The sequence below is a fragment of the Mizuhopecten yessoensis genome, unplaced genomic scaffold (assembly GCF_002113885.1).
Source record: "Mizuhopecten yessoensis strain PY_sf001 unplaced genomic scaffold, ASM211388v2 scaffold10715, whole genome shotgun sequence".
Classification (NCBI taxonomy): Eukaryota; Metazoa; Mollusca; class Bivalvia; order Pectinida; family Pectinidae; genus Mizuhopecten; species Mizuhopecten yessoensis.
Genome location: NW_018408685.1, coordinates 80,025 through 95,759, shown reverse-complemented (window position 1 = coordinate 95,759; position 15,735 = coordinate 80,025). Strand labels below are relative to the sequence as shown.

General features: G+C 37.2%; 1 protein-coding gene across 2 annotated transcripts in view; it reads left to right on the top strand.

Annotated features, from left to right (window-relative positions):
- Positions 1-15,735, top strand: part of LOC110461989 — a 48,980-nt gene that overhangs the window by 13,983 nt on the left and 19,262 nt on the right. For both annotated transcript variants that reach the window (XM_021515749.1, XM_021515748.1), the window contains 9 exons: positions 869-992; positions 1,386-1,552; positions 5,606-5,739; positions 8,461-8,614; positions 9,175-9,251; positions 10,846-11,101; positions 11,534-11,700; positions 13,714-13,888; positions 14,974-15,123. In XM_021515749.1, the coding sequence (XP_021371424.1) occupies positions 869-992; positions 1,386-1,552; positions 5,606-5,739; positions 8,461-8,614; positions 9,175-9,251; positions 10,846-11,101; positions 11,534-11,700; positions 13,714-13,888; positions 14,974-15,123 (1,404 nt within the window). The remainder of the gene's footprint in view (positions 1-868; positions 993-1,385; positions 1,553-5,605; positions 5,740-8,460; positions 8,615-9,174; positions 9,252-10,845; positions 11,102-11,533; positions 11,701-13,713; positions 13,889-14,973; positions 15,124-15,735) is intronic.

Below are 15,735 nucleotides of genomic sequence, written 5' to 3'. Positions count from 1 at the left end.
GTAACAACATCACCAACATCTTTGTGTAATTCACAAAAAAACAACGTGTTATTTTGGAAAATCATACAATTTTGAGAATCAGGGAAATGTCTGATTTTACAGTACAAAGTATTGCATGGTGATACAATTTGGATTGGTAGTGCTGTTTTCTTGTGGACTATTACAAGATGTGCAATAGATAAGTTGTTCTTGTCTACCCAGCTGTATAAATAAGTAGCTCTATAGTAAAAAGATCAGTGAACCTGTGATAGATGAGGTGAAATTTCTTCAATTAACAGAACCTTCACAGAAATCATATGATTCAGCTCAGGATTAGTCTCAAATATTACTGATGTTTGACTCAGAAAGATAAATTTATATGTGAAATACCTACATATTTAGTGGAAAAATGTTTTGTTTGCATTTTTATGAAAATACATTAAAGCTACTCTTGGTTTTTGTTGATCTAACACAAAATAACAGACTGATATTTTGTGTTTTTTGGTGTTTTTTGGTGGTTTGTTTCACATCCACAAAGAAAAGTCACAAAACTGCATATGATAATTATAGTTTAGAGAAGCTGAAGACTGACTTACTTGATAATTGGCTTTTTATAGAATATAAAGTGAAAATATGGAAATGTACTTAAGGGGATGATAATAACATGATGTAAAAATCACATTAAGTTTACCTAGCATGTAATGTTCACTTCTCTTGACATACCCAAGAAACACCAATCATTTAGAAAGAGTAATTGTGCATGCAATAATACTTTCTGTTTGAGTATTTTCAAAAATGGAGATATAAATGGTGTTTTCACACCTGTATTGATAATCTGTGTCACTGGAGTGTTTGTACGTGAATATTACTGTCTGGTTTCTGTAAACAGGTCCGCCACAGAAGCCTGAGAATGTTTCCTGTGTCAATTACAACTGGAAACGTCTCGTCTGTCGACTTATCTACGGAACATATTACCGCAGTGGTGTAATCAGCATCACATGGGAGTGGACGGTGTAAGTAGTCTAGCAGCACGGTCGCGCTCACCTTTAATGTCATTTTCATTAAAGTCATACATTAATTTTTGTAATGTCAAGGCCACTGTCTCTTTTCATTAAAGTCAAGGCCAAGGTCAGTGTAATCTTTTGAATCATAAGTTCAAATCATATGTTCAACGTCAAGGTCACACCATTTTATAAATTTCAAGGTCACACTCCAATTTTTAATGTCATTTAGGTTGTGTTTACAAATTTGTTAAATGATTGAATTTGCTTTAGAAAAAACCTTCTATTAATGTCTTTTTTCTTTTAAATTAACAATAACAAATTATGACTGTAAAATCCTATATGATTACAAACTCTAATGAGTTAAATATTGATTTTCATGTCAATGTGTGTTGATATTTACAGTGGGGTAACATGGTCTAAATGTCCCAATTTGGAAATAAATTCTACGGAGGCTAAATGTACTTGGTCAACTGCTCAAGTTGGAGACCATGCTTTTCGGATCAGCATCACAAATCATATGCGACAAGCCGACAAACCTGTGGTGAAAACTGTCACAGTCAGACCTCCTGGTAAGTAGAATATCAAACAAAATATTTACGCAGCGCTGCTTGTATTCCGTCTAGACTGCAAGCTTGTATACTTGTTCAACAAAACTACTCAACAAAAGTAGTGATTGTAATAGCCGTTTATTATAACGACATTATATAACAACATTACATAACTGCATATGACTTTACGTAATTTTTAGCAATAAAACAGTACATAACATCACATATTTGACCATTGTAGGTGAGGGTATATCTGGCCTTGTGTAGGTGAGGGTATATCTGGCCTTGGGTGAGGGTATATCTGCCCTTGTGTAGGTGAGGGTATATCTGGCCTGGTGTAGGTGAGGGTATATCTGACCTTGGGTAGGTGAGGGTATATCTGGCCGTGTGTAGGTGAGGGTATATCTGGCCTTGGGTGAGGGTGTATCTTGCCTTGTGTAGGTGAGGGTATATCTGGACTTGTGTAGGTGAGGGTATATCTGGACTTGTGTAGGTGAGGGTATATCTGGACTTGTGTAGGTGAGGGTATATCTGGACTTGTGTAGGTGAGGGTGTATCTGACCTTGGGGGAGGGTATATCTGGCCTTGGGTGAGGGAGTATCTGGCCTTGTGTAGGTGAGGGTATATCTGGCCTTGTGTAGGTAAGGGTATATCTGGCCTTGTGTAGGTGAGGGTGTATCTGACCTTGGGTGAGGGTATATCTGGCCTTGTGTAGGTGAGGGTATATCTGGCCTTGGGTGAGGGTATATCTGGCCTTGTGTAGGTGAGGGTATATCTGGCCTTGGGTGAGGGTGTATCTGGCCTTGTGTAGGTGAGGGTATATCTGGCCTTGGGTGAGGGTGTATCTGGCCTTGTGTAGGTGAGGGTATATCTGGCCTTGGGTGAGGGTGTATCTGGCCTTGTGTAGGTGAGGGTATATCTGGCCTTGTGTAGGTGAGGGTATATCTGGCCTTGTGTAGGTGAGGGTATATCTGGCCTTGTGTAGGTGAGGGTATATCTGGCCTTGTGTAGGTGAGGGTATATCTGGCCTTGTGTAGGTGAGGGTATATCTGGCCTTGTGTAGGTGAGGGTATATCTGGCCTTGTGTAGGTGAGGGTATATCTGGCCTTGTGTAGGTGAGGGTATATCTGGCCTTGTGTAGGTGAGGGTATATCTGGCCTTGTGTAGGTGAGGGTATATCTGGCCTTGTGTAGGTGAGGGTATATCTGGCCTTGTGTAGGTGAGGGTATATCTGGCCTTGTGTAGGTGAGGGTATATCTGGCCTTGTGTAGGTGAGGGTATATCTGGCCTTGTGTAGGTGAGGGTATATCTGGCCTTGTGTAGGTGAGGGTATATCTGGCCTTGGGTGAGGGTGTATCTGGCCTTGTGTAGGTGAGGGTATATCTGGCCTTGGGTGAGGGTATATCTGGCCTTGTGTAGGTGAGGTTATGTGACCTATAAAAAAAAATCTACCAAAAATCTATCAAAATTGTTACTGAAATTCAAAAACATTGACATGTGAGGAAGTTATATAGAATCTTCATTTGATAGAAGATATTTTTGGCTTGGATTCCATGCTCGAAAATAATGATTTTGTTATCGCTATCCACCATCAGTTTATTATCAAGGATTGGACAGGTTTATAAATTGTTTATTGATGTATAGACCAAAAACTGAAGTGCACTCTTTGCCTTAACCATTTTGAATTTTTCGGAGTGTATATCAGTTTTCTGTCTCAATTACATCAATAAACCAATTGATTATCTATTTATTTGAATTGAAGCATAAAATTAGAAAGGAATTTTTTTATTGTACAAACTTTGAAGTGTGTGTCATTTTCATTTAAACAGAAAAGATATTTTCTAGTAATGCACAATGATTTTTACTTGATCAACCAGATGCCATATTTGTTTTTAATGCCAACAACAGTTTATTTCTAATGAAGGGTAAGATTACGATAAACCCAAAAGGGGACAATGGACATATTATTGATAAACATATATGTATCACAGTGTAAATCAGAAATGTGTAAAGCTAAACATTAACTTGGCTAATGGAATATTATCTTTAATTGAACTGCATCAATTTCACTTTTCCTAACATTATCTGTCGTAAAAAGATCTACATATAGTGATTTATATATGTCTACACAAGTAACTGTCCAAATCCTGACACGATATATAATACAGAGGATTCGCGCCAATAACAGTGAAACAGAAGCATTATAGCTTTACAGATGCATAGACAATTATAAAATAATGGTTCTAAGCATGCAGGCACAAAAGCTGTGTTTTGTTAAGTATCTCCACTGCAATTCAGGAAGAAATCTCTTAATTTTGCAATGGTCTCCATATCAGCTTCTTTACAACTAGATGAGGTGTATCACTTCGCTAATATGGAAGTTCAAATACTTCATTAACTCCATGTTGCTGTGGCGTCTCTTTTACAAATGTCTCTGAAGTACACATGTTACAAAAAAAGGATAGAAATACGTAGGATTGTCGATGTTATCTTCACGTAACTGATACACGGCCCACTGCTAACTCCATGTTTGTATATAATTTGTATCTAAAGCCTATAACTGGAATGTTACAATGGTATATCCATATCAGCCGGACAGCTGACAGTCGTTATATAATACACTGTTTCAGAATTAAGTCACTTGTTACTCAAGCTACTGCTTTAAAATGAGACAAGGTACATACTGATTTCATCATATGTTTCCTCCTTATGTCACCTGATATGCGATGGACAATGTCTTATGTCACGTGATACGCGATGGACAATGTCTAATGTCACGTGATATGCCATGGACAATGTCTTATGTCACGTGATACGCGATGGACAATGTCTTATGTCACGTGATATGCCATGGACAATGTCTTATGTCACGTGATACACGATGGACAATGTCTTATGTCACGTGATATGCCATGGACAATGTCTTATGTCACGAGATATGCGATGAACAATGTCTAATGTCATGTGATATGCGATGGACAATGTCTTATGTCACGTGATACGCGATGGACAATGTCTTATGTCACGTGATACGCGATAGACAATGTCTTATGTCACGTGATACGCGATGGACAATGCAACTAAGAGGGTGAAATATTATAAAGCTGGTACACGTATTCTATATATTCTCTAATTTTTAAAAACTCATTTGTATTTCAATTCTTTTCAACCCATATTCAATTTCATGTTAACAAACATGTCAAGATAATTTAAAAATTACTACATAGAAACAGCAGAAAATACATGGATGTCAGGGGGTCTTTGTCTAACTCACTAACAGCCGTACCTGTCATGTGTCCATATCAGGGATTATCTGAGGATGTATTTAAGTGTGTTCAGATCTGTGAATTTCCAGCCATGTATAATGCCATACAAAAAAATGTATTTTATATCCCCTGTATGCATGCTATGACAATCCAATATAGTTGAACTGGATCTTTCAAACAAGCTCATTTTTATGACGCTAATAAGGCCATGTATAGATCTTATTCAGTCATCAGAAAAGTTTCCATATCAAAAGTTCTGAAATCGAAATAATGCTGGAATTTGCGATGTCGAACAACGTGGTTGCAGACAGTTATTCAAGTGTGACATGACGTCATCAAAATATCATCTCGCTCGATAGACTATAAACCAATAAAAAAGCTTGTTACAAACAATGTTGGATTACATGTAGAACATCACACTTACTTTGGATTACAATGTTAACTTTTATTCACATCCTTCAAAAATTTCTGTTCCCAATTGCTTTCATTTTGGATTATGTGTAGGGGAATCAGCATCAGATACTATGGTAAAAAAATCAAGACTAAGCTTAAATTACAATAAATTGTGTCATGGCCGTAACACAGCAAAGTGTGAGGTGTAACGAGACTTATGAAACAGGAAAATTGATAATGTTTCAAACAATACCCAAGATATTTATGACACATGAGAAAAACTTTGTAAACTCAACACATTCTGCTTGGATGTACGGATTACTCCTATTTTCAAAGATATCTTATTTCAGTTACTAGAGTTGAAAAGGACATGATATTCTATATTTTTCACACCTGGGTATTTGTGTGTTCACAGTTAAACCCGATCCAGTTATAAATGTCACATACCTGGCTAACGATACGTATGCCCGCGTGTCCTGGAGTCACACCAGTGGCAGTAAGAACCTACGCTTTGATATACAATACTGCTCCCGCTGGGATTCCTGTCAGGTAAGGTCAGAGGTCAACTTAAAAATGGTCAGAGGTCACCTGTAAGTCGGATTACTGAAGTAAGGTCAGGGGTCATCTGTAAGTCTGATTACTGAAGTAAGGTAAGGGGGTCATCTGTAAGTCGGATTACTGAAGTAAGGTCAGAGGTCATCTGTAAGTCGGATTACTGAAGTAAGGTCAGAGGTCATCTGTAAGTTGGATTACAGAAGTATGTCAGGGGGTCATCCTTAAGAGGGATTACTAAAGTAAGGTCAGAGGTCAGCTGTAAGTAGGATTACAGAAGTATAAGATTTGGATGTCACCTGTAAGTAGTAAGGTCAGAGGTCACCTGTAAGTGGGATTACTGAGGTAAGGTCAGAGGTCACCTGTAAGTTGGATAACAGAGGTAAGGTATGGATGTCACCTGTAAGTATGATTACTGCAGTAAGGTCAGAGGTCACCTATAAATGGGGTTACTGAAGTAAGGTCAGAGGTCACCTATAAATGGGGCTACTGAAGTAAGGTCAGAGGTCACCTGTAAGTGGGATTACTGAAGTAGGGTCAGAGGTCACCTGTAAATAGGATTACTGAAGTAAGGAAGTAAGGTCAGAGGTCACTTGTAAGTTGGATTACAGAAGTAAGGTTGGAGGTCATATGTAAGTTGGATTATAGAAGTAAGGTCAGAGGTCACCTGTAATGTGGAGTCACCTGTATAGAAGATGAAATGATAAAAGTAAGGTCAGAGATTACCTGTAGATGTACTCAAAGCCATAAGTTTAGAGGTCACTTGTATAAAGATGTAGTTACAGACATTAAGTCATAAGTCATCTTTATAGACATAAATGTAAGGTCAGAGGTCACTTGTAATACATAGTTCTGGATTCCATTTTAGGCAGGGGCACTTGGAAAATGTAACTTGGTTATAAATGTAATAGAATGTATTCAGGTATTTAGAATTAGCCAAATGCTCTGGCTCAGGACTCATTTTGAATAATTTTGGTAACTAAAATAAGGCAGTAGTCACTCAATCTAATTTCTTTTTTCGTTTCATTTCATTTGAAATCAATGTTATCGCATTTAAGACACAATTGGAATTAGTACAGGCTTCTAATTGCTGGACCCAATCCCGTCTGAAGAAAAACAGCTGACGTGGTCCGTCGTCTGTCAACTTTAGTGACCAAATTTGGTGTTGTTCATCATTAGCCAAAGGGTTCTCAATTTTGTATAAACCGTGGGTATGGCTCCCTCTGGGGGGAAAAAAAAGGTAAATCTTCAAAAATCTTCTCCTTCACAACATCGGAAAGTTTTTAACCAAATTTGTTCTATAGCATTGTTGGACAAAACTGGCCTCAGGTTTGTATAAATAGAGGGTGTGGGCCCCCCCCCTGGGGGCAGGGCCCAATAGGGGAAAATATTTCTGCTTCTGTACAAATAAAGGGTTTTAAACCAAATAAGGTCTGAAGCATGCTTAGGTTAAAAAGACCCAACTTGTATAAACTGAGGCTATGGCCCCTCTGTTGGGCAGAAGGGCACATGTGGGGCCCAATAGGGGAAATAGTGAAAAAATATAAAATCCTCCCATTGTACCATGAAGGGATTTTAACCAAACTTGTACTAGAGCATCTTTGGGAAAAGGGGATTCAATTTTTAATACATTTTTAAACGGAATATGTGACCCTCCCCTGAGACTAGAGGGACAGGACCCAATAGGTGAAATAGAGATAAATCTTTTAAAAGGTTGTTCTTTCTGTGTGAAGAAAGGGATTATCACCATTTGTTATAGATCTCTTATAGGCAAAGGGGACTAAATTTTGTATAAATGGAGAGTGTGGCCCCCTTGGGGCAATAGATTGGGCCCAATAGGAGAAATAGAGCTTAACATTTAAAGTTCTTCTCCTTCTAATTCATTGAAGGGGTTTTAAGCAAATTTGGTCAAGAGCACCTTTTGTAAGTCGGTCTCAGGTTTATGTAAACAGTGTGTGGCTCCCCAGTGGGCAGAGAGGTGTGTCCTTATAGGGGAAATAGAGGTAAGTCAATAAAATCCTTCACCTTCCATAATGATTGGGATGTTTTATCCCCTACCTTATGAAGAAAAGAAAACATGTTACCAGGATATGCCCGAAGGTCCAGACCAACCCCTGGAGACTAACTCCTTGGGACATAACATGGAAACTCATTTTCTTGGTGTCTTACCCACCCAAACAGATTTACATGTAGTTCTTCTTGCAACTTAAATTTTGTGTACTCCTTTGATAAACTGGTATGATACTCAGCAGATTTTAAATTGAAAATGAAATTCCAAGTGAAATTCCCCTGCATGGGCCTCTTGTTTTTGCTTTCCATAATGAAGCCAATTTATCATGACAGTGAATAATTGTACACAGCACATTGTTCATCCTCATTACATGTGAAGGATGAAATTTACACTTTGCAGTGGATTTTACCATTGAAAGGTGAAAGTTTGGTGGAAGTTTCCTCATTTCACTATTTATATCGAGCACATGATCAAATACAAATAAAATCAACATTGGATGAAATTGTTTAAAAAATTCCTAGGCACCTGTGCAAAGTGTTTGATCGAGCTATTTTCTGGAAGCTCTGCCTCTTGTGTAAAATCCTTACCCAGGTCTTGTTCATTCTGATTTACCTATACTTTTAGACTTACAAACTTTTTAACAGGCTTTTGTGAAACTAACCTTATTTTGACACTCTTCAACATAAAATTGTCTGTTTTTTCTGCAGAATGTGGAAAGTAAATCCAGAAGTGTGACACTGTTTCACCTTGTTCCGTACACAGAGTACAATGTCAGTGTTGTTGCTAAGCCTTACTTCAACAACAGTGTGTCGGGATTCTGCAGCAATCAAGTCAACACAAGGTTCAGGACACAGCCCAAGGGTAGGACATATACTGGTCAAGGGTTCATTCTCTTATAGAAAATACATCAAAATATGTTATGTAAATATAGCAAACAAATATATGTAATTGTGTATGGAAAAATAGTGGTGTGTGTATGTAATTGTGTGTAATGCTTTCTTGTTTATTTTGGGGAAACAATTCACACAGAGGTACTGTTGAAAAATGAATATCTATTATAATTAAAATTATGAGAAGGGAAAAAATGATTCAAATTTCAAGAAATGAAATTATTTGGTGTATATCTATAATCGAACCATTTGGTATAGCAGTGTGTCGCCTACTAAAAATAGGGTCTTATGCTCTATTGTTTACAGAGTTATGGCCCTTCATTCACTCTTTCGTGTAAATATAGAAGATTTCCTGGAAGTGGGGAATCTTTGACTGCTCACAATACTTTGTTTTCATCGACAGTGTATGTTACAGCTTTTCAGTGCACATATAACCGTTAAAAAACACTTGTAAAGTAGTATAATTATGCTGATCATTCTGTTGTCTAAAATGTCATTTTCTTTGACAAGCCATTTCTTTTCTATTTTCAGTTCCACTCTATAACCCGAAGATGCAGCCAGGATTCTATGAGAGCATTAACGACACCAGCATCATTCTGTACTGGAAGGTACTTAATAGAGAAAACAGTATCGCAATAACACACCATCATTCTGTACTGGAAGGTACTTATAGAGAAAACAGTATTGCAATAACACACCATCATTCTGTACTGGAAGGTACTTATAGAGAAAACAGTATTGCAATAACACACCATCATTCTATACTGGAAGGTACTTATAGAGAAAACAGTATTGCAATAACACAGCATCATTCTGTACTGGAAGGTACTTATAGAAAAAACAGTATCGCAATAACACACCATCATTCTGTACTGGAAGGTACTTATAGAGAAAACAGTATCGCAATAACACACCATCATTCTAAACTGGAAGGTACTTATAAAGAAAACAGTATCACAATAACACACCATCATTCTGTACTGGAAGGTCCTTATAGAGAAAACAGTATTGCAATAACACAGCATCATTCTGTTCTGGAAGGTACTTATAGAGAAAACAGTATTGCACTAACACACCATCATTCTGTACTGGAAGGTCCTTATAGAGAAAACAGTATTGCAATAACACAGCATCATTCTGTTCTGGAAGGTACTTATAGAGAAAACAGTATCGCAATAACACACCATCATTCTATACTGGAAGGTACTTATAAAGAAAACAGTATCACAATAACACACCATCATTCTGTACTGGAAGGTACTTATAGAGAAAACAGTATTGCAATAACACACCATCATTAGTTATGTCATGTAAACAAGTGTCAGGCAATCAAGATTGATCAGTAATACATTGAGTGACAAAGATACAGAAAAAATAACATGTCTACTTTTTGGCCAGATTTCCTGAATGAAACCGGTTATGTCTTCGGCTTGTTTGATAATGCGGACCAAGTGGTTTGTCTATATTTTAAGATGTTATGTTTCAGGGATAAAACCTGATGACCTGCAAGTATTCATGCAGGCCTTCAAAGTCTTTCTCAAGGCTCACCAGAATACAATACAAAATCACTAGGTCCGTCCCTATTTCATAAACGAACAAATCTGGTCTAACCGGTCCAACTGTTTGGAACACGATAAACACTAACGGCCCTGAGTCTAGACAGGTGATACAATAAACACTAACGGCCCCAAGTCTAGACAGGTGATACAATAAACACTAACGACCCCGAGTCTAGACAGGTGATACAATAAACACGAACGGCCCTGAGTCTAGACAGGTGATACAATAAACACTAACGTCCCTGAATCTAGACAGGTGATACAATAAACACTAACAGCCCCGAGTCTAGACAGGTGATACAATAAACACCAACGGCCCCGAGTCTAGACAGGTGATACAATAAACACTAACGTCCCCGAGTCTAGACACGTGATACAATAAACACTAACGGCCCTGAGTCTAGACAGGTGATACAATAAACACTAACGGCCCCGGCCCCGAGTCTAGACAGGTGATACAATAAACACTAACGGCCCCGAGTCTAGACAGGTGATACAATAAACACTAATGGCCCTGTGTCTAGACAGGTGATACATCTAGCTGTTTGATAGCTTCATTGTCTTTGCCCCTGTAACAGTATTTGCTATGTTGACTACAGATCTCAATTTGATCATTTGTAAGCTTTCTGTTTTCCCTCAACAGAACATTCCTGAAATGGTTCAATACGGACGTATTAAACTGTATAATGCCACTAGCTACCTCCTGGAGAATGGAACACAGATCATGGTAGTCCCAACACTATTCTCCACCATTAAACATGCCAGTACACAGCAGAACTTTTTAATCATTAACGAGCTTTGTACAACCTGTAAATACCGTGTGGAGCTGGCCCTGAAAAATGTGAAGGGGTACTCGCTCAATGATTCCTCACAGCTTTTTCTTCTACCTGTAATCCAAAGTAAGTGTGATGTTCTACCTGTAATCCCAGTAAGCTTGATGTTCTACCTGTAATCCCAGTAAGTGTGGTGTTCTGCCTGTAATCCAAAGTAAATGTGATGTTCTACCTGTAATCCAAAGTAAGTGTGATGTTCTACCTGTAGTTCAAAGTAAGTGTGATGTTAGTAAGTGTGATGTAAGTGTGATGTTAGTAAGTGTGATGTGTACATGTAATTTGCCTTATATCAATAGTCTTGGATCATATAGAAGGGAAGGGGAGATAATTTCAGTTAATCTCTGTTACACTGCCACCATTTGACCAGTAGAATATTGGCGGTATAGAAGGATTTGTTAGTGCATTGCAGTAGAAGATATTAGGTGATTGAATGGAAGAAAAGAAATGGGGACCTTCAAATAAATAAATAAATAAATAAATAAAAACAATTCTTTACAGGGCCTGTCGTGAAACACATTGACAACTTCAAGGTGGAAGCTTTGAACGAGACGTACGTAAGAATAATGTGGCTAGACCAAAAACAGTCTTACGCACCAACCGTCAGATCTATAACTAACTACAGCATTGTGTGGTGTCGTCGTAAAAACCTCACTGACCTCTGTAAGGTAATGTACTGACTAACTTTGACCACTATTATGTCAATCTGTAAATATTTGACAGTCTGTTTGTTTGAACTACAGTAAAGCATACAAACAAGCTTATATAGCTATTTCTTGTTCATCATAAAGTGGTTATTGAACTGTAAAGAAAAGTTAAAAGGGAATCTTCAGATATGTCGATATCAAAAGAGTTTGCATAAAAAAGGGACTATCACTATGTGTTAATGACACCGGATATTGCTACCAGGCAGGTGGTGATCACACAAGGTGGACTGCAGTTGAAGGTGAGTTTTTTCTATATTTTCCTTACTTCAGAGGCTTTCATGTGCTCGAGGCTTTTTGGATCAATACCTCACATTTTCAGCGTTTGCTAAAACCATAGAAAATGTTCATATATGGGTCAATATTTCTTCCAGACTTACAAACATGTCGTCTGGTATCGGTGAAAAATTGAGTGATAACTATCAATCAAGTGTCTGAATTTGTAGTACTTCCCTCCACATATTTTACTGCCTACAGCTTATAATAAAGATGTATCTACACTACACACATTCATTGTGTCGGTGAAAGCATTGTATTAAGGTAATAGGATTGTGTCACCATTTCTCAGTAGAATTTCTTCCAATTTTGTAGTTATACCTGTATAGCGTTAAAGTAAAGAAAAATTTCTGCCACAAAAAAAATATAGGTTGTCAGAATTTAAAGGATTTGAAATGAAAATTTATGTAAAAAGGAGTGAGTTTTGAAAAAAAAATGAAAGACACAATTTTAGGCAAAATAATGTCAATAAAAATGATACTGACATAGATTAGTATTGAATTAATGTATATCAATTTAATAAATGCTGAAATTGTGTAAAATTAATTATCTATAAACGTTTAAAAATTGACATTTTATAATAAAACCATGTACATATAGTAATTGCATGTAAAGAGTTATCTTTCTTGAAAAACTTCACAGTAGTTAAATAGATAGCCGGGTTCCTGAAGTACAGAAAAATGGACACATGTGACTCATTGATAAAAAACAACTGAATTAATGCCTGGATTGCTTTGAAATACTTTAATATTGAGAGAACACACTGTTCTGTCAATAATAAACATGCAATATTTATCAGTTTAATATTAAACATCAGAATATGCGGAAATTGTGGTACTGTCTCCCTACATTGGATTTTCAACTAGGGATGCACTTCCTATTTCCGTTTATCAATACACTCCTATGACCTTAAATGAAATATCGTCAAAAAAAAATCGTCGAACTGTACGGCAACTTGAATGTTTGTTTTTAGATTACTGTACGGCATCATGCAAATTGCAAGTCGCTGTACAATGCTATGAAATTATGTCAGCACATTTCTCATAACAACGAGTTCATAAATACGATAAATGTAATTAATGCATATACATATTAATTAGTTATAGGTAGTGATTTTTCTTTTTATACATTTTCCAAAATTTCATGACATAAACATATATATATATCCATACAATGTGCATGGGCGTCTAGAATCACCTTTAAATAATGTACATACTGTTCAAAATATTTGATCAAGTATCAGTATTCGTCATACATATATATTAATAAATAAATATACATTCACATTTTTGATTTAAAAATAAACTTCCGGACATTCTTGTCCCACTACAAATATTAATTCAGACACGTGATAAGTATCACTCGTGAGTTTTCGCTGATACCAGGCGGCATGTTTTCAAGTCTAGAAGAAATATTGACCCATATAGGAATTTTCTCTGTGGTGTAAGCCATGCTAAAAATATGAGGAATTGATCCAAAAAGCCCCAAGAACATATACAAGCCTCTGAAGAAAGGAAATGATAAAAAAAATCTACCCTGCAGCGGAAGCCCACTTCATGTGATCAACCGCCTGCCTGGTAGCAATATCTGGTGTCGTTAACACACAGTGAATATATCTCTTCCATATTTTCTCAAGAATTTAACTTGTTTTTCACAAAAAAAGACTGAATCCTTTAATTATCATACTTACATGGTCACCAGGGGGAGCTACAGGATAAGGTGGTGCGGAAATCAATAAAGGAATTGGAGGTGAATTTGGAGGGGTCATTCCGTGACTACAGATTTGGGATGTCGGTGGAAGTACAGACCAACAAGGGTCTATTGGTCAGCAGTGGAATTGTGTGGGGGACATCCATACCCTTCCTTAAATATGGAGGTATAAACTGTTTTGTTTTCTTATTGTGTACAATGGGATTTTGTTTGTAGTTCCTAGACTCAGGGGAAACATATATTCTTTCACACTTATATTTAAGAACTCAAAAAATTCCAACATGACAAGATATGTCTCTTCAATACAATGATTTTTCATGTTTAAATACTTAAAAAACTGAACTCTGAGCATGCAATATTTTTTGAAACCTTGATGTTATTTAGCTTGTATACACACTCTCAAGGTCTCAGAGGTCAAATGGGCTAAAAAAAATCACGAACTGACCCTGGTATGAATAACAAAAATAGTCATGATATTTGGCCTCAAGTATGCTGCTAAAGGCTGTCAGGTTTGTTAATTGACCATCTTAAATGTAGCATAAATAAATTCAGAGAAATGTTCCAACATAGAACCATAAGGCATAATAGGATTAAACCTGTAGACAATTAGTGGCTTTCTTGCTCTCAAGTTTGCAGGGGACTGCATTGAATAACAGGTGTACAATACAGGCCCATCTGGCCTCTTGTTCTATAGTTTAGCACAACTTTCACTTATGTACATGGTAGTTGAATATTCCAAGCAGCGAATGTCTGAATGCAAATTGTTTATTGTAAATTATCAGGGATAGCATTCACTTAGTTTGTATGAATAAAAAATGTAACAAAAGTTAAAGAGTTTACAAGCAAAGTTATTAAAATTGAGCAATCACGGTTTTAAGCAAGTCATTGCTTTTATCCTTTTGGTAGAGCGTTCACATGTATTTACTGAATTTGAGGAAAAGGCTACATAGTAGATCAGTATACATACACATTAATAGTTTTGGAACTCTTCTGTTTTACATGTGTATCCATGGCACTACATTGTCCAACACAGCACAATGATATTTTTTCCAGAATTTCTTTTGAAATAATCAACTGTCCATAATCTACTTCATTATTCCTTTATCCAGAATTCACATAACCCAGGAATCAATCCAAGAAGCGGCGGTTCCAGGTTATGACTAATATCCAAGTACAATGTATTAGAAAATAAACAATTGTCTTGCAATGATGCTTTGTAAATCATGTTTTATCATGTATTATTTCTTGCAGTTCCTACAGATGCCCCTCCAGACGTAGAAACAACCCTCACTGAACCCAGTGGCTTCAACATGACCTGGGGACCATATGAGACTAGTTCCCCAGATCATAGCCCTGCTGTGTCCTACCAGGTTACCTACTGTAGTAAACACAATTGTACAGGTAATTAGGTCTATCTAGATAACTCTGCAGTGGTCTTATAGATTCATTTTTGTCTTGCCGCCACGAAGTAGCTGAAGCCAGACTCAGGTGTTGCTTTTCCGGCAGCTGCGGCGTCAACATTAAGTTTCTGTGTTTAAGTTAGTTTCACTGAAAGTATAAGTGTTATGTCACGAATTCGAGTAGTGAATACCGCATGATGGAGGTAGAATCAACAACAAAGATATAAATTTCTCCTCCAAATTAGGAAGACGCAGTATCGGATCTGATGTCAGCAGTTTCTTTAGCATTGTAAATGCATGGTCCTGGGTTTCTGTCCAAACCAGTTTATTTGGGAGTCCTTTCTTGTGTGATCCGTTATGGGAACAGCAGTAGTAGCGAAGCTTGGTATAAACTTCCTGTAGTAGTTCACCAGCACCATAAACGAGCGTACCTGTTTCTTTGTGGTGTGCTGAGGAGCCTTTTACGCTTCAATCTTTTCAGGAGTTGGTCGGATAAGATCATTGCCCACAATGTGTCCTAGACACTCCACACTAGCAAAACCAAAGAAGCACTTTGGCGGTCGCACTGTCAAGTTGACCCTCTTTAGGGGCTCAAACAAAGAACGTGGTGTCT